This window comes from Triturus cristatus, chromosome 5_2 (assembly GCF_964204655.1).
Source record: "Triturus cristatus chromosome 5_2, aTriCri1.1, whole genome shotgun sequence".
Lineage (NCBI taxonomy): Eukaryota > Metazoa > Chordata > Amphibia > Caudata > Salamandridae > Triturus > Triturus cristatus.
Window position 1 is genome coordinate 620,936,774 of NC_140588.1, and position 23,306 is coordinate 620,960,079.

The following is a 23,306-nucleotide window of genomic DNA, read 5'->3' on the forward strand; positions in this document are numbered from 1 at the left end:
GGGCCAAGGGTGAGGCAGTCTTCTGTGTGTCCGGGGACTGGCTCGGTGCACCCGGTGACCCCTTCTGCTGGGCATAGCGGTCCATGTTATTGGCTTGAGTGTAGGCTCCCCGCCTGGTGGCCTTGGGCTTCGGCCGGTCCACCTCTGCTTTGCCCGACATGGTGGGCTCAAGCAAGTCGGTTCACACAGGACTGCCCTCTCTCAGCGAGAGAGATCAGGAGTGCTCCGTCTTACGATGGGTCGCCAGTGTGGCATGCAGAGCGTCCAAATGATAATAAAGCAGACGCGAGCACTCCCTGGGCTGGGCAGACAAAGGGCGAGAAAGTGAAAGGATAGGGACCTCCGTCCGGCAGTTCACACCTCGCCTGGCCGCTGTTGTTCAATTAGAGGTCGGGCATCCTGCCAACTCGAGCCCCTGGCATCCCTCGGAGATGGGCCTCAATCTTCCGCCATGCATAACTCCGGTTCCCGGTGGGCGATTCGACCTCGGGTGGCATCGATCGCCTCCCTGACAAGTCATCTAAACGATGCCATGCATACAAACAGGATTATATACAGGATAGACGACGGAGGGCACGAGGGTCTCGGGAGCTCAAAGCTCACGCGGCCATCTTGGTCAAGCGCTAGGCTCCTCCCCCCGACTATCGTCTTTTTGATGATTCTGGAATCTGTAATTCTTTTTGTTTTGAGTCGGATAAGAATCCTGCGTAGGCTTGCTTTTGTTCTAGTGCCTATTTACCTTTTGCACCTTTTACTGAGGTGTTTGTATGTTCAGTTGTTTTTGATTGTAATAAAATCCTATACATTTTAGATGCGGAGCCAGTGGTCCTTTCCAAATGCAGTCTTATTGTGGTAGATATATTTTGATAATTGTGTTTATCCCCTCCACGCTATCTGGCAGATAAAAAGATCCTGGCGACCTGTGAGGATTCTTGGAGATAACCAGGCAGGCAAGAATCCGGCCGTATCACCTGGAACTCTCACCTTTGCACCTCAGGCAAGCAGCATCTCTGACTCAATTCAGGAAGAACCTCACGACCTGGCTCTTCGACTGAACTGTAGATCCCACCTTCCCCCCCAGTGCCTTGAGACCCTTGCGTGTGATTAGTTGCGCCCTATAAGAACCCTGATTGATTTATTATCCCTTTAAATCAGATTAGCTGTCAGGTGCCTGTTGGTTTGGAGTATAAATTGTCACGGAAAGGTATGTGGTTAGATAAAGAGTGGAGTGCTGTTGCGCTCTCTAGCTATATGGTGCCCCTGAGCTATGTGGGATGTGTGTGCTTCGTTCTGATTAATTTATTCTGGTTAATTGTTGTGGTTGTTTGTTATCATGTTTGCCACTGTTATAAGCCAACTAATGGCAATATCTGAGCTGGGTTTGGTGTGCGCTCAGTGTAAAGTGTTAGGTCGGACGTGGTGTACAGTTTTGTTGTGGTCGTTCTACTGTGCAAAGCAACATCCAGGTGCCTGTGGCATCCATTTGGTTCTGTGCTCTCGTGCCGCCCTGTCCAAGGTGCAGGTTTGAAAGATGATGTTTATGTCATGAGTGTTCTTGCCAGCTCGTTGATAACTCATTACATAGATTATCTGAGATGTGTGGGATTGGAATGCAGGATACTATCTAATGTATTTTATAGGGTGCTCATGTTGTGTTGTTTGGATGGGTGTGCTGTTTGAATCCACCTATGAGCCTGGGTTCAGATGATATTCAGCTTGCGCACCCAGTAATTACTGTCTGTGCAGAGTGCAAATTTATAGTTACTAGTAGGTGTAAATTTACACGTAATTTCAAATTGTAGACCACAAAATAGGGCTTTTCATACAAATTGCACATGTATTCACCTGACCCTCGCCAGGCAAACTGGAAAATAGCACAACTAGCCTCCAAGATTTTTGGCAGACTGTACCTGGTAAAAATCAGGAAGGCAAACAGGTGCGGAATGAGCATTTTTTCTCTCACTTGTAATCCTATTTCGGTGCAGGAGGGAGTTCGCACCTAAAACAGGATTAACACCCCACTTGTATAGATGCAGTGTTTGCACCTTGTCAATTACATGGAAGGAGGTTTGCTTTATTTTACTGTTAATGTGGCATCTGACTGTTCTGTCCACTCTAGTCTGCCAGAAGCAGGACTAGCACAGCACAGGACAGGAAGATAAAAGAACCACTGCCGCTGATACACAGATTCATTACAAGCTACATGCCAGGCTAATGACAGTAAACACAAAGCAGGCACTGCCGTCAATGCATGGAAATCCAGGGTGCAGGATAAAATGTGCCTCTCAAGGCTGATCCCTGCCAATCACCCTCCCTCTCTCCCTTCCTGGGTAGAGTTCACAAGTGGACAAGACACTAATCCGCTTTGAAACTGTTGCAGTAGCTCAGCTCAATTTTCTCTGTCTAGTAGGATTCGTTTTCTTTTTCTTGGACCAAGTGTGGTTGCCTTAAGAGCGTCTTCTCCACAGCCAATATCAAATCAGCCAGAAACAGGACGCAATTTCATTTTACAAGATGCCATGATGATCGCCCAAGTCATTCCACACCAATCCCAGACTTACACCCCCGTCTGCTTCCCCTATGAATCCCAGGGCAGTCCACCAGTCACATACCTTATCCCAAGGACCATGAAACTGGCATCATGTATGATCACTGGACTCACATAGAATCAGTGCTTTGACCACCACAAACGGCAAGGGTCCTGGTGCCAGAATATCTAATCGGTGACCTCGAACAGCAAATAAGGACCTCCCTCCCCCTGGTACGGTTCCTCCACCTAAAGCGTCTGGTGAGCTGCCGTCACCTTCTCCCATCCACTTCCGCATGGGTAGACATGGATATCTCTGAAGCAGGCTTTAAGGAGATCCCACATATGTGTGGTGCGTGGAGGTCCGTAAGGTAGTGAGAGTGGACAGGATGTTGGTACATTCTGCAAGTTCATAAATGAAGGCAAGGACTGAATGGCCGTTGGGGGGGTACGAGATCTGACCCCAGTTACCCTCCCGAGCAGGTAAAATGCAGACTAGTGGGCCACCACACACCTTTTCTGTCTGGATTACAGTTTTCAGAATATTGAGGCCTGAAAACCAACCAAGAACGTTTGCATTTTAGATATACAAATAAAAATATCTGTCCAGAAAACAGGGCAGACCATTCAAGAGCTGTACATTTTGGTCACATGAGCAGATCTGATAAGGATCAGTGTGTGTGAGTGTGTGTGTGTGTGTGTGTGTACAGGAAAGAGAGAGAGACAGCCAGAGCTTTGCTCCTTGTAGTGTTTGCACAGGCCATATAAGGCACATAATTGACAACGGGCTTCACAAAGGCCCTTCAAAGTCGACGGAAAGGTAACACTTATACTTGAAAGAACGTACTATGTGTGCCACACTGCATGCCTTACTTATTTGGAAATGTGGCACGTTCACACTTGAGGAATAAGTGTCTTAACTCATTGATCTGCACAAGAATGTACACGATGCGTTGGAGCATGGGTACTCACGAACATTTTCCCAAGGGTCACAAAGTTTGGTCTGTGATGTGACCGAGGGATGCATTGATGCCTGCAGGGTAGTGATCGGTGGGTTGAGGGGGGTGGGTAAGGTGGGTAGAAGGGAAGTGAAGAATATAGATCTAGTGGCTGAATTTCTCAATGTGAATCCAGAAAACGTGGGATTAATCCCAGCTTCCCCACTTTACCAAATTGTGTTATTCTAGGCAATTGGTTTAATGAACTTTCTCTCCTTTTTGTATTGCATATGAGAGTACCTTGAAATACATGACTTCAGGATGTGTGCTGTAGAGAACCTTCTCCTTTATTTGATTTAATAAACTATAACATTGTTCATGTATATTAGGAACTTAGGCCACCCTAAGAGTGCACATAACTGACTTACTTCTTAGTTCTCTAATGGCAGTGATGTCAGTGTGTGGGGGGGGGAAGAATGAAGCTTTCTAAATTCATATTTGAAAACTGTCACTTAAAAAATAATTCTCAATTCACTGATATAACCAGATATACTAAGGTGAAATGGTTGTGCATGTTATTGAAATACACTTTTTGAATTTTGAAGAGACCTTAACATATTTTTACACTTTTCCTGCAAGATGGCTTTGCAAATGAAGGTGTTTCTAAAGTTAAGTGGTGCAGGACAACCTAGTTACTTCCTTTCTTTAAGTTCAATTAACCTTTGAACAAAGGTTTGCCTGGATACATAACATCTTTTTAATGTCAGTGCTGAGTCGAGTGAACAGCAGCCCAATACTGCTGATGAGAAGGGGGCCACATTTAAAGGTCCGTTCTTTGAGTATCACTGCTAGAGAGTAAAAACATGCCCACTCTGGCTGGTCAGCATATTCGGTATTTATGAAAGGCTAAGCGGCATCTTCCTCCTCCATCCTCATTGGTCTGCAAGAAAATTCCCTTAACATGTAGCTCAATGGGGCCAAGCTAATAGCAGCTGTGCACTATACAAATGTTGATATGATAGTATTATACAACATTTCTAAGAATGAAAATATAGTTTGGCCTCTTGCTTCTTGTATGTTTATCTGTATTGCTTGTATAGTCCACACTGTAATTTGTAGTACCACTTTTAGATAGACCTGCCCCTGCACATAAACTGGTGACGTGGATAAAGACCTGGAAAGGTCCATTCGACAGGATCCATTAGTGAAGCATGGTTTTGGATGAATCAAGGGGCATATCAGCAACAGCCGGAGATAATTATCGCTAAGCGCACTTAGCGCTAGGATAATTATCGCCGGCTAGCGTGGATTTTTATCGCTGAGATAGAGTGCTATTAGCAACGCTTATCTCAAAAGCGATAAAAATCCTAGCGCTAACTGCTGGAAACCCATCGATAATCCCACAAAGTTTGGCGATAGCTTGCTGATAGTTCCTCACATACTTAGCCATGATATCCACCTTCCATAGGATATCATGGCTAAGTCAGTTTCAAAGCAGGTGTAAGGAAAGTAGCGATAACAGAAGTTATCGCTACTTTTCTTGTCGCTATGCTGCTTTGCGTGAGGCTTGATAATAGGAGAAATGTCGCTTAGCGACATTTTTCCCATTATCCTGGGGAGGAACGCCCACTTTGCATCTCATTAGAGATGCAAAGATGGGCGTTAGGAATTCAGGCGCTAAGGCAAGGTTTCACGCGATAGCGAGACCTTGCTAATATAGCGATAAAATTATTGCCGCTTTTCGGCCGAAAACGGCCACAAAAGCGGCGATAATTTTCTATCGCCGCCTTGTAGATATGCCCCCAAGATGGTCTCAGGAAAGTCAAGAGGCGTAGGAGTGTAAACAGCTACCACCCTTACCTCTTTTAATGACTCGCACGAGCGCTGTTTTCCCAGCATTGTCCAGGCCAATGACAAGGAGTGTCACTTTCCTGTTGAAAACAAAAGGCCCAAATTAGTTCGGAGTCAAATTGCAAGCGATGGCATGTGCGGCATTCTACATTACATCACGTTTACCAAGGAAAAATGAAATACAGCGGTGGACATTAGTGGCTGTTAAGTCAAGCAAATTTAAATTTTTTAACAAACCCAGTTAATTACGATAACCCCCTCTTGCACTTTAATATACCACTATCCGTTGTTAAAAGCCTACTTACCTTAGGTTTACCCTGTGTGGACCCCAACTCCCCTATTTACTCACTCAGAGCTTGCTGTCCTATTTTGTGGCTCAGTTCCGCCCCTCCCTATGATCCCAGCCCAGAACTTTTGTACCACAGAACTTGACAGCAGCAGCCCATACTTAAGGGTGAAGGGGTCTGCCCTTCACTCCTTTGCAAAGCATAAGAGTGCCTGTCAGGCTAAGCAAAGGTCTGCATGACAGACACTCTTCATGGTCGAGTCAGGCAGCAAGGCTTTGTACATGCGCTAAATGGAAAGGAGCCTGGCAGCCTGAGCCAAACTTTTCCGGGTTGAAGATTTCACAACCCTGAGGGCGTGACCTCTTCAACCCAGCTAAGCCCCTTGAGGTTCTCCCCATATGACAAAGTGGTTTGTCACCATAGACTCAGACCTAAGCGCTTCAGTTTTAAGCCCTGAAGTGCCTAGGGCTAATTGTCTATGAGTGACCTTTCATCACAGAGTGAGGTAGGGCCAATAACTCTCATTTATCCGATCCCACTCTTTGACAAGGTAGGGAAGGGCCTCCTCTCATTGGCTCACCCTTGATAAGACCAGGCAATGAGAGAAGATGGCAGGATCTTCCTGCAGTCCCTTCCTTCCCCAAAGCCTCCAGGAACCACAGCGGCTTCTGTTTCTCCCCCCGCCGCTCAATGTCACTGCTGCGGCAGGCAAGTCCTTATTGAATGTTGGATGCATGTGCGTTTGCATAAATGTATGTGCTTGTGAATGGTGGGTGTATGTGTGCACTTGTGAATGAATAGGTGCGAGTGCATGTGGATTGGTGTGACTGTGTGTGTGCTTTTGTGTAAGACAGTGTATGTGTCCACCCCAACTCTACTGCACATTACGGGACGCCGCTGCAGTGGTGTGCTGCTTACTGTCAGTGCTGCACTCTCTGTAGTTTCTGTTTCCGAAACAAACATTAAGGAAAGACATAGCCCTTTTTTACGTTCTGCAACATCATACCATGTCATGTTTTACAAGACATGTATGTGACAAAACAGAGGGACTGATTTAGAGTGTGGCAGACAGGTTACTTTGTCACAAATGTAGCAAAGTTGCGTCCTCCTTACTCCAAGTGTATTATATCCTACAGTACTTGCAATACGTCAGATGTGGTGGATATCTTCCACGTTTGTGACAGGGTAGGTGATCACCAAACTCTACATCAGTCTGACTGTGGTAAAAAAAATCATCTTTCAGAAATATTGTTTCAAAAATATAGTCTACTACAAGAAATAAGTATACATACATAGGTAAGTAGAGGTTTTCTATTCTTAACTCTACATCTATCTACCTTGATTGGTTTATATATACATATATATATGTTGCCAGTGATCAATGATGTCATTTAACATGTCTTGAGCGATCTAATATGTGAGGTCAGAAGCAGTGTATGCTGGGGAATAAATTATAGTTAGTTCACTATACTATAATTGGAGAATTTCAGGGTTTTCAATTTTTAAAAGGTAATTCTTATCCCATTTCAACACCTACTTATAATGTCAATTTAGACTTTGTGTTTTCTAATCAATATCTATGTTTTTGTATTATATTCTGCAGAGCATGCACCCAATCCCCTTCGGCAACCTGTCCCTTGCGAAGCAGCCAAGCCCTGCAGCACGGTTAGGCTGCAAGACCTGGCCTGTGGCTAGGCTCTGCACCCTCGCCACTCTGAGACAGCAAACCCTCACTGCACAGGTCTTCAGCCGTACGCAACAGAATTTGGTCGATATGGCCAGGCCCTATATCTAGTGCCCTCAGGATGAAAAAAGTCCCCCTCCGTGCACAGCTTGCGGCATTCTGCCCTGGGGGTTGGCCGCAGGGTCTGCAACCAATTCCCTACTGGACAGCCTTTGGCTGTGCACAGCAGGGATTGGGTGCAGTGCCTGGCCTATATCTAGACCTTGCGCCCAACTCCCTGTGGGACTACCAACTTCTGCTGAGCATGATTGTTGGCCTGGGGTCAGAGTGTGCTGATCCTACCCACTTATGATGCTTTTTTCTTGAAATTCATGACTCGGGACTGAGCCTCCAAGTCCTGTAATGTGACCACAACATTTTTTTAAATGTTGCGACCAGACATTCAGATTGCTTCCAGTGGGACCGACATTGCAGATGGGAGAAAAAACGTCCTTGATCAATCACAAGTGCCCATTGTTTGGTACCACGGGACTCCCGCTTGATGAACTGTCCAGCTATACATAACTTTTTCTGAGGGTTAACCCATTCATGCCAACCCAATAACCTCTGTAAATGCTAATTTATCAAAAACGGCTGAACAGATTTACATCAAATCACAAAAAGCATGCTTTCCAAGTAAAGCTCTAATTTTTTGCCGAATCTCGTGTCATTTCATTCAGCCATTTATTCTGTATCTGTCAGAGACACTAGCTGGGTTGGAGGCAAGGTACCAGGGTGGTGCTTGCTCTCTACAGGGAGAAGGACTTTACAGGGAAGGGGTTCCATATAAACAAGAGAGTCCCTGAGGGCTGGGAGTAAATCAGGTCAGAAATGTAGGACTGAAGCAGGTTAGAATAGGCAGTGAATAGAGAACTGGGAATTCTGCAAGAGGGAAAATATAAGATAGCACTAATACTACAACAAATGGGTACAATGGAAACAATAGACAACTATCATAAATGATAGCTTGTTTGTTCCTCAGAAGTGTTCTCTCTATGTGGTCAGAATATCTTACAAGAAAACAAGGAGCAAATTCATCTCACAGAGTTCGGGTGACACCCAGCACCTACTATGGAGAAGGAGCGCTGAGTGGTTGTCTGCTTCAAAGCCACAAGCCTTGGAGTCTAACAGGCCTACTAGGAAGCAATGATTATCAAATCAGAATAACAATATAAACACACAAGAAGACAAAGGGAAACAGTGGAAAGGAAACAGGAACTGGGCTCAGAGAAAAGCCAGACTGGAATAACGGTCAGGGATGGGACTGGAATACACAGAACTGTGAATACTTGAAATCTACACACTAACTAGGACACGACAGGAATATGCAGTCAGAACAAGACCATGCTATACAAGACAGAGAATCTGCATATGCAAGATGGGTCTAGATGTGTGCAGTTAGAACTAGGAACAAGGCATACCGAGGAACAAAGAGGCAAGAAGAACACGAGACAGACAATATACAGAAATAACTATTCAGAACAGGAACATGGATTCAAATCACAAAGGAAACATAAATCAAAAGGTAATAAATATAGTAGTAGGATAAAACAGAATGCAAGGATGTAAGAAAGTGGATCTGTATATACTGTTCCCAAATAGGTACCGTGTGTACAGGGTCCACAGTCCCCAGAGGTTTGGCAGAAGCTAAAGTTAGATATAACCTTACTCTCTAAAGTGGTAGCTTGGTCGAGCAGTGAGGCAGTATCAGAGGACAGTGTAAAGCATTTGTTGTACATACTCAGTCAGCAAATGGTCTCACACACTCAAGAACTGAACTCTAGGCCAATAGTTTTGTATATAAAAATATATAATTGTTTTATTGTAGAACCACAAGTAAGTATCAAAATACTTTCTCAGAATGAAATGCTGTAGTTGTATACTTTCAATAAGCAATATATTTTTAAATGCAATAGTTATAGTTGTTGCAATAGGCAACACAATTCAAACACAATTATAACATTGAGCTGAATGGGGATTTTTAAGTAAATGCAATTTCAATTACTTTGCGTGTGATTTTCTTACTCAGGGTTGGATCCTGGATTCAGCCCTGGTTCATTTCCTGTAAACAGGTGAAAGAAATCGTTTTTGTTACACAGGCGATTTTTAAGGAATATTTGTATGTTTCAAAAATCGACAGAAGAATTTCTGTCAAAAACCAGGCAATGTTATCCTACGGAGGAAAATTAAGTTATCGGTAAGTACTGTTGTAATTACTTTTCAGGGTCAGTGCTGGGCACCAAGATCCAGCACTGGGATCTCTCCTGATCACAGGTGAGTAATTTCGTTTTCGTTGATCGGGTGAGTTTTAGTGAATATTTTAAAGTTTCAAAACTCGACACTTAGAAGAATTTCCAAGTGAAACCAGTCAATGTTACCCTATGGAGAAAAAGTGAGTTATCGGCTTTCAGGTAAGTACTCGACTGGCAGAGTTAAGGTTCTGGGCATAGACTCAGGGGTCTCCTAGGGTCAGGTAGGTACAATTGTTACACCCTCAGTGGCACAGGGGCAGCTGGGTGCAGAGAGAGTTAGGCCCAATGTTAGCCTATGGCGGGCAGGGGGCCTTTGGTTGGTGGCTGCTAGCAGGCAGGCCACGCGGCTGTGGGAGCTGGGCTCCTGGTCACTCACACAGGGCAAGTGGGGAAGTAAGATAGGATAGAGGTTGCACTTCCAGGAGCACTCGGGCGGCTGGGTGCAGGGTGCTTTTGAGCCGTCGGGCGCTCAATGTATTTCAATGGAGAAGCTACCAGATGAACAAAGGCTGCAAGCTCGGGGACGGAGATTCTTCAGGTGCGACCACCACTTCGAGAGGTAAGTTGGGAAGCTGTAGGTTAGGTAGGCACCCAGGAGCTGGGCACAGGGGGCCGCAGGGTGCCGGGTGCAAGGGTGTCTTTTCGCGTTGGGAAATCTTACCCTCTGCTGGTCACGGTTGGAGGGGTCCCTGGTTCGTAGGCTGCAGGCGTCGTCAGGAGCATCGAGGAGCGTCCTTGGGTGCTGGATGTTTGGTCACAGTCGCTGGGGGGACGTCCTCCTGGTCTTTGTCCACTCAGGCACAGGCTGGGCTCGGCAGGTGCAGAGTGTGCAGGAGTCACGGTTCCTGGCTGGCACCAGGGTTTTGTTGCTTGCTTTGAGCAGAACCACTGCTCGTGGGAGTCCCAGTCTTTTAGATGAGCAAGGCAGTTAGGTCCTCCGGGGTTTTCGAGGTTGCTGACCACTGGAGACGCCGGGTTTTAGCAGGAGCAGGTTCGAGGGTCGACAGGCCTGCAGGGCTGGGGCCAAGTCAGTTGGTGTCGTCCTCTTGTTAGTAGCTGCATGGCAGGTCTTCTTTCTTCTTGTTCTTCTTTCTTGTTTTGGATTCGGGATCTGAGGAAGGAAGGTTCAGGGTGCCCCTAAATACTAAATTTAGGGGCGTTATAGGTAGGTGAAGGTCAGGGACCAATGGGTCCCTTCCCTGGGGTGGGAACATCCCCTATCCTGCCACTCTCCAGTGGGAGGGGGCAGGAGCCTAGTCCTGATTGGGTAGGGCTCCCCCTCCACAAGATGGCGAGAGCCCGGAGTTGTGCTTCACCGCCCTCCCCCACCTGACAGGTGGGGTTGGCAGAGGCTGGCACTCCCCCTTTCCTCACTTAGGTTTGCCCGCCGATCTTACTGCCAGAGTGGGGGTCAGAACCAGTAGGGGCCAGTTGCTGAGTACAGCAAGTGGCCTGGAGAAGCTCACAAACACGGCATGCCTTTGAAGCTTCCCCTGCCCATCCTGGGGGAGGAGACCTAGCACCTTGCCCAGGGCGTGCATTATTGCAGACCCACGAGAGCGGATGACTCTCTACCCAGGAGTCCAGCAACATGTCTGCTGGGTGGCAGCCTAGGCAGCCTCTCAGTCAGGACGCTGATTGTTGGTTATGTTCAGGGGGCATCTATAAGATGCCCTCTGCAGTGCATTTCACATTAAATCCAACACTGGCATCAGTGTGGGTTTAATGTGTTGAGAAGTTTGATATCAAACTTCTCAGGATTCAGTGCAGCCATCATGGTGCTGTGGAGTTCGTGATGACGATCTCCCAGCACCATATACTCTTAATGGCAGCACTGCACTTACAGTGCCCAGGAATGGACCTGGGTACTGTAGGGGTATAGGGCTCATGCACCTGTACCCACACCACTGGCATAGGGCACCCAGCCAGAGGGGTGACTGAGGTATGCCAGGGCAGTATGTTTTGTGGGCATGGCACACAGAGTGCCATGTCGACTCTCTGTTTTGTTCTGCACCAAGACACTGTGTTTGTGTCAGAGTACAGGGCCTCTAAGGTTGGCACAATAAGTGCTGCAGCCCTTAGGGGCCTTCTCTGGTCACAGGGCCATGGGTACCTAGGGTACCATTTTCCAGGGTCTGACATGTGGCCAGAGATGCCGATTGAGTTTAGGCTACATGCAGTTTTAGGGAAGGAACACAGGCCCTGGGCACCCGATTGGCAGGAGCCCAGGGCACACTCATTCAAAGTACATCAGCAATTCAGCAAAAAGCGGGGGCATACCATGCAAGAAAGATGGCACTTTCTCACACAACCCCCTCCCCCCCCAAATGAAAGGTGATGAGACTAACCTTGCCCTATGGAGTCTTCATTGTCTAAGTGGAAGAACCTGGAAAGTCCATCTGCATTGGCATGGGCAGTCCCAGGTCTGTGTTCCACTTCAAAATCCATTCCCTGTAGGGAGATGGACCACCTTAGTAGTTTTGGATTTTCCCCTTTCATTAGCCATCTGAGAGCTCTGTGGTCAGTTTGAACCAGGAAGTGAGTACCAAAACCACAGCAAAGGCCTCCCTCTCAATGGCACTCCAACGCTGCTCTCTGGGGAGAAGCCTCCTGCTTATCAAATTAACAGGTTGGTCTTGGCCTTCATCATTGGTCTGGGATACGACCGCTCCTATCCAGTGGCGGCTGGTGACATTTAAAAGTGGTGAGGCGTAAAGTTATCGTGGTACTGCACTGTGGCGAGCGAGCCCAAACAACATACGTTCGGGGAGAAAATTTTGCAAAAAAGACTGGATTAATGGAGCATTTTCAAGCAAAAAGTTTGATAAAGCACTTGCGAAAGTGTTATGACAGGATCTGTAACAACATCCTCATATCCATCAACTTCACCCCAACACTCCTGCAATGTATGAAAGATTTTAAGACACACTTCTTCAAATAATAGTACATCACAATGAAGTAACAAATCACTGGAGGAGCCACTGATTCATGATGCAAGTAAGAGAGGAGAAAATGTGTCAGAATGATGGCACACATTTTAATAGACTGAACAAAGTGAATTTTCTTAATCAGCAGAACACATGCTAAGCTACAAAAGCGTATTTCTAATGCAATCTGTTGCACCAGCCTTGGCACGAAAGCACTTCATGCTCCTTCTACAGATATTAAACAGAAGAGAGGTGCCCTCCACGGCACTTGATCGAAACAGACTGTTCCCAGGTGCAAACCGCTTCATTACATTTTAGGCAAGATACTCTTTGCAGTCCAAGGAGACTCGACTGTGGCATGTACTCAAGTTGACCATGTGTACTGAAACGGAAATAATATCTCAAAATGCATCTTTTATGACATCTTTGTACACCTACTCCAAGACAGACATAACTTAAGGCAAGCCAGTTTTCAAGATTTTGCTAGACAACTCTTCATATACAAGCATCAGACTTGCATGATCTTTAGAATGGGCCAGAGTGCATCCTCATCATTGCCAGGACCCTACACAGTAAATCACCCCAGGCGAGGGCTGGTAAGATGCGGGCAAGGGTGCCACATTTCCACACGACACTGACCTCCGCATCCCCCCGATCAATCACTCCGTGGTTGCCCCTTCTTGGTTTACTTTCTGTCCCTCCATGTTTAGCGCTCTAAGACCGGCCATACCCATGTCTGGATTTGATATCTGGCCTCCCCTCGAAGGACAGCACTCGGCGTCCTTTCCCTCTCCAGGCATCACCGACTGGCCTCCAATGCTGGCCCTCTCCTCTCCTGCAGAGTGCTGCTTGGCTGGCGCTATTTGTTACGCCTTCCATCGCTCAGTCTGCGGTGCCTGGGGCCCGCGCTTGCTCCTCGAGGCACAAGCTCTCAGTGCTCTGTACCCCTAGCCCCCGCCCAGCACTGCCTTGTCTCTATAGCACTCATGCCCTACCTACTCCCTGGTACAGCAGTCCATGCCCGCCCCTTGTCTCTACACCACTCCATGTCCGCTTCCATGCAGTACGATATTCCATGTCTTAAAATGCTGGTCAAAGTTAAACTTTCCGTTCAAATAAATTAAGAGTGAATATTTTGGGGTCGGATAAAACATGCACTTAGCCAGTTAGAATACCTTGCCCCTCCAATTACAGCCATCAATGTCCCATTCGCAAAGAGATAGGTCCGTGTGGGACAAGGGAAGACTGAAGTGAAAACCACCTGTGTCCCCGTCTACGTCACTGTTGCAGGGGGAGGCGTATCACATGGGGTTTAATAACTTGTTTCCATGTAGCGCCTTGCACAGCACTTCTCAGTATGCAAGTATTGCAAACAGCAAGTGTCACTCGATTTATTGCTACTCAATTTACCGATCTCGGGAAGATGAGAGGCAGACCCAGAGCATGAGAGGGTGAGAAACAGAACCACTGAGAGTGAAAGGGAGAATTAGAGAAAGAAGGGGAGAGAGAGAGAGAGAGAGAGAGAGAAAGAGAGAAGGGTTTGGGAAAGACAGAAAGAGAGCAAGAGAGACAGAGTGCGTTTACCTTTAAGAACAGGGAGCAGATGAGTAATAATTTATGGTCACACTTGCCCCATGATTTATTGCGAAGTAAAGGATAACAGACACTTTGGAAGAACATTTAAGATTTTTAAAGATTTCGTTTCGATCGGCACGGTATGTAATTTAGACCCAGGCCTTTAGAATTGCCTTGGCGTTCTTTGGCAGGGAGATGAAAACACCCACTCCGCGCGTTTTTCTCCCACTGTGGGCGCAGCAGCCGCACAGGGCTGGTCACCACGGGCATTTCCCGTCTCATCCCGCGCACTACCACGGTACAACAACCTTACAGCCTAGCGGAGCCATCAAAGTTGTTAATGTAGGCTGCCGTTTACCTTCTAAAACCGAAGGTTTAAAATAAGCCTGGGCGAAAATTTCGTTCCGTTCGCGGAAATTGCGATAATTTGACATTTTCGCGTTCCGCGGAAAGCGCGAAAATGTCAAAATTTCTGCATTCCGCAGCTTGGCGATAATTTGTTTCTTGCTCGCGCTGTAAAATAATACATTCTCGCGCGCGCGCGATCGCCTTACCTGAATCCCTGCGTTCGCCGACAAGTTTTCTTGATCCGGTCGCGTTCTCCATGAGATGTTGTATTATTTTTAACCATTTGCGCTGTCTCGCGACAGTTCGCGCCCACAGTGACGTCATGCGTCGCGCGATCACGTCTTTCTTCTCGCGATCATGCACCGCGACACAACTGAAAACAAGATGGCCGCGCCCGCGAGCAACCACATGGGTAAGTTGGCGACCCGCAACCATGCAGAAAATCTCGCGAACATGCGGGAAAAAAACTTCCGCATCTTCGCGATATTTCCGCTTGTTTGCGATAATTTTGAACATTTTCGCGATAATTTGTGAAAGTCGCTTTCGCAAATTCCGCCCACCCCTAGTTTAAACCTGTTTTAAGAAGCGAATAATTCTTCTTGTAAATCATTTCGTCTCCTTATAATTTTGTCAGTCCAAATAGCACGGCCCCTGTGCTAATCTCTCACAGATTTCGCTTGCACTGTCTGAACCAAAATTCAAAGAAGTACCCTTTTGATTCGCTCCTGCCATCCCCTCTCCCCCCACCCCCTCTACCTTGTCAGAGTTGTAAGAGTTCTGACGTTTCGCAGGTCCTGTCCAAGATTTCCGGGGTGCTGGCACATGTAGTACTGAATCAGTCGCGGCCGGCAAAACGGGCGGGTTGGTTCTCGCGCGGGAAGGGAGCGGGGGGGTGGATGAGGGAAGTGGGATGGTAATCTTCAGTAAAAAATAAAAAACTTACCTGCTTTCTCCAAAACCGCATCACCCGCCGCCTCAGCTCCTGCTTGCTCTGGAGTCCTGCCGCCCTTTTAGACAGCCTCCCTCCTCATGGGCCCTAAGCCAATCGCAACGCTGCAATGGCAGCGTTGTGATTGGCGAGGAGCAGCGGACAGCGCCCCAGCTGGGCCATTTTCTCTATGTAGGCTGCATGTAGCAGCCTACATAGAGAATAAGGGGGAGTGCGCATGACTGCTTTGTTCGGCCCTGGGGCCGACCAAACAGTCTGTACCCACAACATGGGTAAGCCACTCCCCCCTGCCTGCGAGCAGCACCGCCCAGCCGCCCGCCCCAACCAGGCACAGAGGCACTTCCGCTTTCTCGCAATGCGAGAAGGCAGAAACATAAACGGTAGTTTTTACAGTTTATGTTTCTGCCTTCTCGCACTGCGAGAAAGCAGTGGGGCAACGCCCACACGCCCTAATGGGGGAGCCGCCACTGCTCCTATCCCTAGCTCAGAGGCATCAGTCTGCACTATGAACTGCTTGGCATAATCTGGAGCTTTTAGAATTGGTGCTGAGCACATTGCTTCTTTCAGGGTGTCAAAAGCCTTTTGGTAACTAACTGTCCATTTAACCTTCTTGGGCTTCTTCTTGGAGGTAAGTTCTGTGAGGGGAGTCACAATGGTCCCATATCCCTTTACAAACCTCCTGTAGTACCCAGTCAAGCCAAGGAATGCCCTGACTTGGGTCTGGGTTGTTGGAGCTGCCCAGTCCAGGATGGCCTGGATCTTGGGCTGTAAGGGTTGTACCTGGCCTCCACCAACAAGGTGGCCCAAGTACACCACAGTGCCCTGCCCTATCTCGAGAGAACGCCACGACAGTGAAGGAAGAGATGCAGGACGCAGGCAGCACTTCAGTAGAACACCGCGGAGATGAAATCTACACTTGTCCCACGGGTGACTTGGAAAACGGAGCCCCGATAATTGGCTTCACATGAAATTTTGCAAGGGGGAACATCGGGAGACTTTATAGAATATAGACATTAATTCCAAAATGGGCCAATATATCGAAAATTTCATTATAAACAATAAGGTGGCAACTCCGCTTTTTATAAACTGCTCTTATCTGAACAGAATAGAGAACATCATATGGTTTTGAAAATACAACACAACTAAAATTGAAATAGAAGGCCTATAAAGAACCTGGAAATAATGTATAGAGAAAACTTTATTCTTTTGTCTTGAGAAAGATGGAAATAGTGTGAAAAATCCATCGAAACGCGTCAACGCTAATTTGATTACATAATCTGTATGGGAATATGGTCTTGTCATTGTACGAATAGAAGTTGAAAACGGACCATAAATTCACTGCTATAGATGATGTGTACAGATAAAGACTAACAATAGTAGTCTGTAATTGTGTTTTCTCTTTTGTTTTTATATGTATTGATGTTTGTGTAAACATTTTATTATATATGTCAAATTGAAAAAAAATCTTTTTTTAAATTGTTTGTATGTAGGAAGAGGATATTTTCCTTATGCAATTGTAATGATTTTTATGTAACTCTAATTAAAAGAAATATTTGTATTAAGTTTTTACTTCTTGTGTAGATTTTAATTGAACTCATTAGCCTGAGTATTTTGAAAGTGTTATTTATTTTATGTCACGTATATGGTACATGCTATTTAGATTTGTCCCAAGGGGAACTTGCACTTTACTTGCCTTGATAGTTAGGCCTGCAGTTTACAGGGCTTCTAAAGCCTTCCCAAGGTGGATCAGGTGATCCTGCCAGGTGGAGCTAAAGACAGCAATATCATCAAGATAAGCTGCACTAAAGGACTCCAACCCAGCCAGGACTTGATTCACCAGCCTCTGGAAGGTGTCAGGGGCATTCTTTAAACCAAAGGGCATCACAGTGAACTGATAATGCCCATCAGGTGTGAAGAATGCTGTTTTTTCTTTTGCTCCTGTGGCCATGCCAATCTGCCAGTACCCTGCAGTTAAGTCAAAGGTACTGAGAAATTTGGCTGCCCCTAGTTTGTCTATCAACTCATCTGCTCTTGGAATGGGGTGAGCATCTGTCTTGGTGACAGAGTTGAGCCCTCTATAGTCCAAACAGAACCTCATTTCTCTCTTTCCACCCTGTGGATGAGGTTTGGGGACCAGAACCACTGGGCTGGCCCAGGGGCTCTCAGAGGGTTCAAAAACCCCTAACTCCAGCATCTTGCTAACTTCAGCTTTGATGCTTTCCTTGACTTGGTCTGACTGTCGATAGATCTTGTTCTTGACAGGTGCACTGTCACCAGTGTCCACATCATGGGTACTAAAATCCAAATAACAAAAGAGTGTGCCTTCTTAGAAGAAGAGCAGAGCGAGCAAGAAGAATCAGATTTGATTCTTTAGAAAGCCCTCACTCACCAACCTAGTTGGTGACATTCTTCATCATCGGGCCCCACCAGGAAGGTCGAGTACCTTCCCGGTGTGCTTCAACACCAGAATTACTGCAGAGCTGGTTCGTTTTGTATAGTGTCCAAGTGAGAGTGATGTGAGTTAAAAGTTTCTAGGTTGTGTCCAAAATATTTTTTATTCGATGGCCAACCCGGCACAGTTCAAAAATGGAGTGAGCGATGGATGCTGGATAAATAGTTCAGCTATGTCTCACTATGGGTGGTCAACATGTTTCTGCCTAAATAGCTAGGCATTCGTCAGGATCAATGTGTCGACCTCGGCGGTATGAGTGTGCTAAGGCTCACCCTAACCAGGAGGTCAAATGTGTGAAACGAAACAGGAAAAAATCATTCAGACCTGTTATTCATGTGGGTACCTGATTCTTTCTAGGAACCCAGCAGTGTTCTGAAAGGGAAAAACAAACACAGACAAACAAATATAGAAAAAATTGATTTTTCAGGTTATTATTGCAAGATGTTTGTAGTTCCTAAAATTATTAAGTACTCGTGCTCTTCTCAACGTGCACTGCAACTCTATCTCACGAGGCTATGGTGCGAAATTGTGAGAAATGTGGGTGCACCTAGTTTTCACATTATCATTAGTGGTGGTAGAAAACTCCACTATTAATGTGATGGTACCAGTTTCTTAGCGCTATATCACCTGCACGCCTACTAGGGCATTACGTCGTATGGGTGCGTTAAAATTACACACGCTATATGTTACGTGGCTTTCAGGACCTCGCCCCGTGCAGTTTGGCGGGTAGCTGAAAGCATGATAAAGAAAACGGGAGGGCAAAAAACCGTACATTTGGAGTGATCACTAATCACCCCTTGGGTCTCGGGAGGGGGGTGATGGCTAGTAGACACACCCTGTATTGAGAAACAAGAGAGGCGCGAAACATCAATGTAAAGGTACCCCACTCCAAACCGATTACTTATCTGTGTGGTTGCCTGGTTTGCGGGATTCAACTCACGCCAGCAAAGCCAGGCATACGCTCGGTACCTGGTCGGACCCTCTGAAACCGGACCCCGTCGATAGGTTGTATGTGTCCCAAAGTTCTTATAAAGGCTCTATTGTCTGCCTGGGGCCCCTCTGGATTTGCGCTAGCGGGGTGTGGCCGGTCCCATTGTGGTGTGCACATCATGGGTACACCAGTTTGTCAGACCAGGGGTCAGGGAAAAGAGGCTAGCATACTGTTGCATGCAAGACTTGCTTGCAGTCAACCTGCTGTTGGGTAGAGAGGGTGTCTGAAAAGACAACTCCATCTACTGACCCATCTTTTGGGCTGTAGGAGAGGAGATCAGGGAGAGGCTCACTCTCTGCTTCCTGTTCCTCATCAGTCACCATCAGCATGGTGATGTCAGCCCTGTCATTATAGAGCTTAAGGCGGTTCACATGGATAACCCTTTTGGGTGTCCTGCTAGTGCCCAGGTCAACTAAGTAAGGGCCACTCCATCTATCTTGGAGTGCCCTTGGTGCCAGTGGCTCCAAAACCCACACCTGTTGCCCAGGTTGAAATTCAACCAGTGCAACCTTTTGGTCAAACCAGTGCTTCTGAAGCTCCTGACTGGCCTCTAGATTCTTGGATGCCTTTTCCATGTACTCAGCCATTCTGGACCTTAGGCCCAGCACATAGTCCACAATGTCTTGTTTGGGTTCTTGGAGATGCCTCTCCCAACCCTCTTTCACAAGACAGAGGGGTCCCCTCACAGGATGACCAAACAGAAGTTCAAAGGGGGAAAACCATACTCCCTTCTGTGGCACTTCTCTGTAAGCGAAAAGCAGGCATGGCAACAGGACATCCCATCTCCTTTTGAGTTTTTCAGGGAGTCCCATGATCATGCCTTTCAATGTCTTGTTGAACCTCTCAACAAGGCCATTGGTTTGTGGATGGTATGGTGTAGTAAACTTGTACTGCACTCCACACTCCTTCCACATGTGTTTTAGGTAAACAGACATGAAGTTGGAACCTCTGTCTGAAATCATCTTGTTAGGAAACCCTACCCTGGTGAAGACACCAAGGAGGGCCTTGGCTACTGCAGGAGCTGTAGTAGTCCTAAGTGGAATTGCTTCACGGTACCTAGTAGCATGATCCACTACTACTAGAATGAACTTGTTCCCTGAGGCTGTGGGAGGTTCAAGTGGACCCACAATGCCCACACATATCCTTTCAAAGGGAACCCCCACCACTGGCAGTGGTATCAGGGGGGCCTTTGGGTGGCCACTTGTCTTGCCACTGGCCTGAGAGGTAACACAGGTGCTGACAAACTCCTTCACCTTTTGGTGCATCTGGGGCCAGTAAAAGTGACTAACTAGCCCTTCCCAAGTTTTGGTTTGCCCCAGATGTCCAGCTAGGGGGATGTCATGAACCAAAGTTAGGAGGAATTCCTGTACTTCTGTGGCACTACCACCCTCCTGGTGGTTCCAGGAGTGGGGTTTCTTGCCTCAGCATACAGTAATCCCTCTTCCCAATAAGCTCTGTGGGTACCACTGACATCTCCCTTTGCTTCCGAAACAGCTTGCTGCCTCGGGTTTTCAAGAGTGGGTAGGTCTTGCTGACCCTGGCACAGCTCTTCCCTAGAGGGTCCCCCTGGGCCCAATAGTTCAACCTGGTAAGGGTCAAGCTCCATAGGCTCAGTTCCCTCAGGGGTGTCCAAGTCCTCTCCCTGTGGAAAGGGGTCCTGAGTGGTTTGCTGTACAGAAGCTGGTCCCCTAGTCTTCTTACCTTTTCTCTTGGTTGGTTGAGCCATACTTTCAGGCTCCAAACCTGCTTTTTTCCCCTTCTCTTGCTCTGAGCTCTAGTCTGCACACACACCAATTAAGGGATACCCAGCATGGCTGCATGGGTCTTTAGCTTAACCTCAGCCCAGGCTGAGGTTTCTAGGTCATTGCCTAGCAGACATGCAGCTGGTAACTTTTTGAGAGACAACTACCTGTTTCAGGCCAGTAATCCCCCCCCACACAGCCTAATGTCACTATAGCCATTGGATGATTAGTGGTAACACTGTCAGCATTGGTGACTGGGTAAGTTTTCCCAATCAAGTATTTCTCAGGGGAAACCAGTGTGTCTCTCACCATAGTGACACTGGCACCTGTATCCCTCAGAGCGTCTATCCTAGTTCCATTAACCCAGGGATATTGTAAGTATTTCTTTAAGTTGGGTGGTCAGACAGCTACAGTGGCAAACTCAACTACCCCTTCTGAAACTAGAACTGCTTCAGTGTGCATCCTGATTTTGCTCTGGGCACACTGCTGATCCCATTTGTAGACTTGCCACCCCAGGTGTAGCTGTACTGGTTGCCTTAGGGGCCTTGTTGTGGGGGCAAGATTTATCTACATTTAAGTGTCCAAACCTCTTACAGTTGTTACACCAGGCCTTTGTGGGATCAAAGTTCTTCCCCCTATAAGGTTGAGGCACATAGGGAGTAGTTTGGGACCCACCCCCCTGAACAGGTTTTTGGGGCCCTTTGGAAGACTCAGCCTTTTTATCTTGGGGATTCTCACCACCTTTCCCCTGGGGAGGTTTTGTAACCACCTTCTTCTGGTCACCCCAAGTGGCTGTCCTTGTCACCCCAGTCTTGACCCAGTGGTCTGCCTTCTTTCCCAATTCTTGGGAAGAAATTAGACCTAGGTCTACCAAATGCTGATGCAACTTTTCATTTGTGCAATTACTTAGTATATGTTCCTTCATAAACAAATTGTAAAGTCCAGTAAAATCATGCACATTATGTCCAGTTAACCAACCATCCAGTGTCTTTACTGAGTAGTCTACAAAATCAATCCAGGACTGGGTCTGGGTTTTGTGAGCCCCCCTGAACCAAATTCTATACTCCTCAGTGGTGAGCCCAAATCCCTCAATCAGAGTCTTCTTCATGAGGTCATAGGACCCTGTATCTGGCCCAGAGAGGGTTGAAAACCTGTCTCTGTAGTTACCAGAGAACAGTTCCCACAGGAGTGCCCCCCAGAGAGGTTTCTTTACTTTTCTCATTTCACAAGCCCTCTCAAAGTCTGTGAACCACTTGGTGACGTCATAACCTTCCTCAAATTTAGGGACAATCCCTTTGGGGATTGTAGGATCAGAAGTTTCCTCCCTGTCCTTAGTTTTAGTATTGCTGCCACCATTGATTGGTGCTAAACCCATCTCCTTTCTTTCTCTAGAGCCGGGAGTCTGGACTCTAGATCCAATCTTTTGGCCAGCTGCGCTAGAAAGCTGTCCTCTTCACCGGGGAATTCCCCAGTGTGTTCTCTGAGACCTGGTCTACCTATGTGGTCTCTAGGTCCCCAGAGGTTGATTCTTGGAGTTAAGGGTATGGGGGCCCTTTCCTCTCTAGGGATTACTGGAGGGGGGTCACTATCCCCCTCATCCTCCTCCCTTTCCTCATCTGAATGGTCATCACCATGGTCAGATGGGTGGTCCTTGGCATACTCAGCCAGGAGCTCCTGGAGCCCTTGTTTGGTTGGATGCAGGCCCATTGGTATATTTTTTAGTTTGCATACAGACCTCAATTTCTTGAAAGCCAAGTGTAAGTAAGGTGTGAGGTCGAGCTCCTCAACCAGGTACTGCATGGTATTATCTTCACTAATAGCTGGGTTTCTTTGAGACATTCTAACCAGACAGTTCTAACCCTCTACCCTTGACTACAGTGACTTTTATTTCTCTAAAATTCTAAGGGGACTTAAGCAAGGCCCTGACAAGACTTTTAGTATTTTGAAAAAAACAATTTTGGAAAATCAGAATTCTAAAGGCAATTTAAGAGTTCTGTCGTGTGATCAGATGGTAACCAAGTAGTCCAACAAATGCAAGTTTGTATCCCACCGCTACCACCAATGTAAGAAAGTGGCTCTATATATACTGCACCAAAGTAAGGTTCAGTATGCACAGAGTCCACAGTCCCCAGAGGTTTCACAAAGGCTAAAGTTAGATATAACCTTACTCTCTAAAGTGGTAGCTTGGTCGAGCAGTAAGGCAGTATCAGAGGACAGTGTAAAGCATTTGTTGTACACACCCAGTAAAGTTAGGACTCCTAACTTTAGGACTCCTAAATGCCTTCTGTGAATACCGAAAGTCTTAAAATTAGGATTTTTCTCAGTTTAGTAGTAGTAAAGTTAGGACTCCTAACTTTAGGACTCCTAAATGCCTTCTGTAAAGTTAGGATTTTTCTCAGTTTAGGAGTAGTAAAGTTAGGAGTCCTAACTTTACTACTCCTAAAGTGAGAAAAATCCTAATTTTAAGACTTTCGGTATTCACAGAAGGCATTTAGGAGTCCTAAAGTTAGGACTCCTGACTTCTGTGAATACCGAAATGAGTAAGTGCCTTCGGGAAATACCAAAATGAGTAAGTGCCTTCTGTGAATATCAAAATGGTAGTAAGTTTAGGATTTTGTCTTAAGTTAGTTCTGTGAATCGGGCCCTCAGTCAACAAATGGTCTCACACACTCAAGAACTGAACTCTAGGCCAATTGTGTTGTATATAAAATATATAATTGTTTTATTTTAGAACCACAAGTAGA

The 23,306-nt window shown here is 46.6% G+C and overlaps 2 protein-coding genes across 10 annotated transcripts in view; one reads left to right on the forward strand and one right to left on the reverse strand.

Moving 5' to 3' along the window:
• The window catches only part of LOC146829091 (uncharacterized), a 351,679-nt gene that overhangs the window by 162,026 nt on the left and 166,347 nt on the right, over positions 1–23,306 (forward strand). Inside the window, exon 6 of one of the 4 annotated variants that reach the window (XR_014962188.1) lies at positions 7,207–7,305. The exons of the other annotated variants lie outside the window; for them this stretch is intronic. The gene's annotated coding sequence lies outside the window, so the exon portion shown is untranslated. Of the gene's footprint in view, positions 1–7,206; positions 7,306–23,306 lie in introns of those variants that run through there. 4 annotated transcript variants of the gene reach the window in all.
• Positions 1–23,306, reverse strand: part of ARL13A (ARF like GTPase 13A) — a 304,644-nt gene that overhangs the window by 130,617 nt on the left and 150,721 nt on the right. For all 6 annotated transcript variants that reach the window (XM_085607727.1, XM_085607726.1, XM_085607728.1 and 3 more), the window contains one exon: positions 5,326–5,396. In XM_085607727.1, coding sequence (XP_085463853.1) covers positions 5,326–5,396 — 71 coding nt within the window. The remainder of the gene's footprint in view (positions 1–5,325; positions 5,397–23,306) is intronic.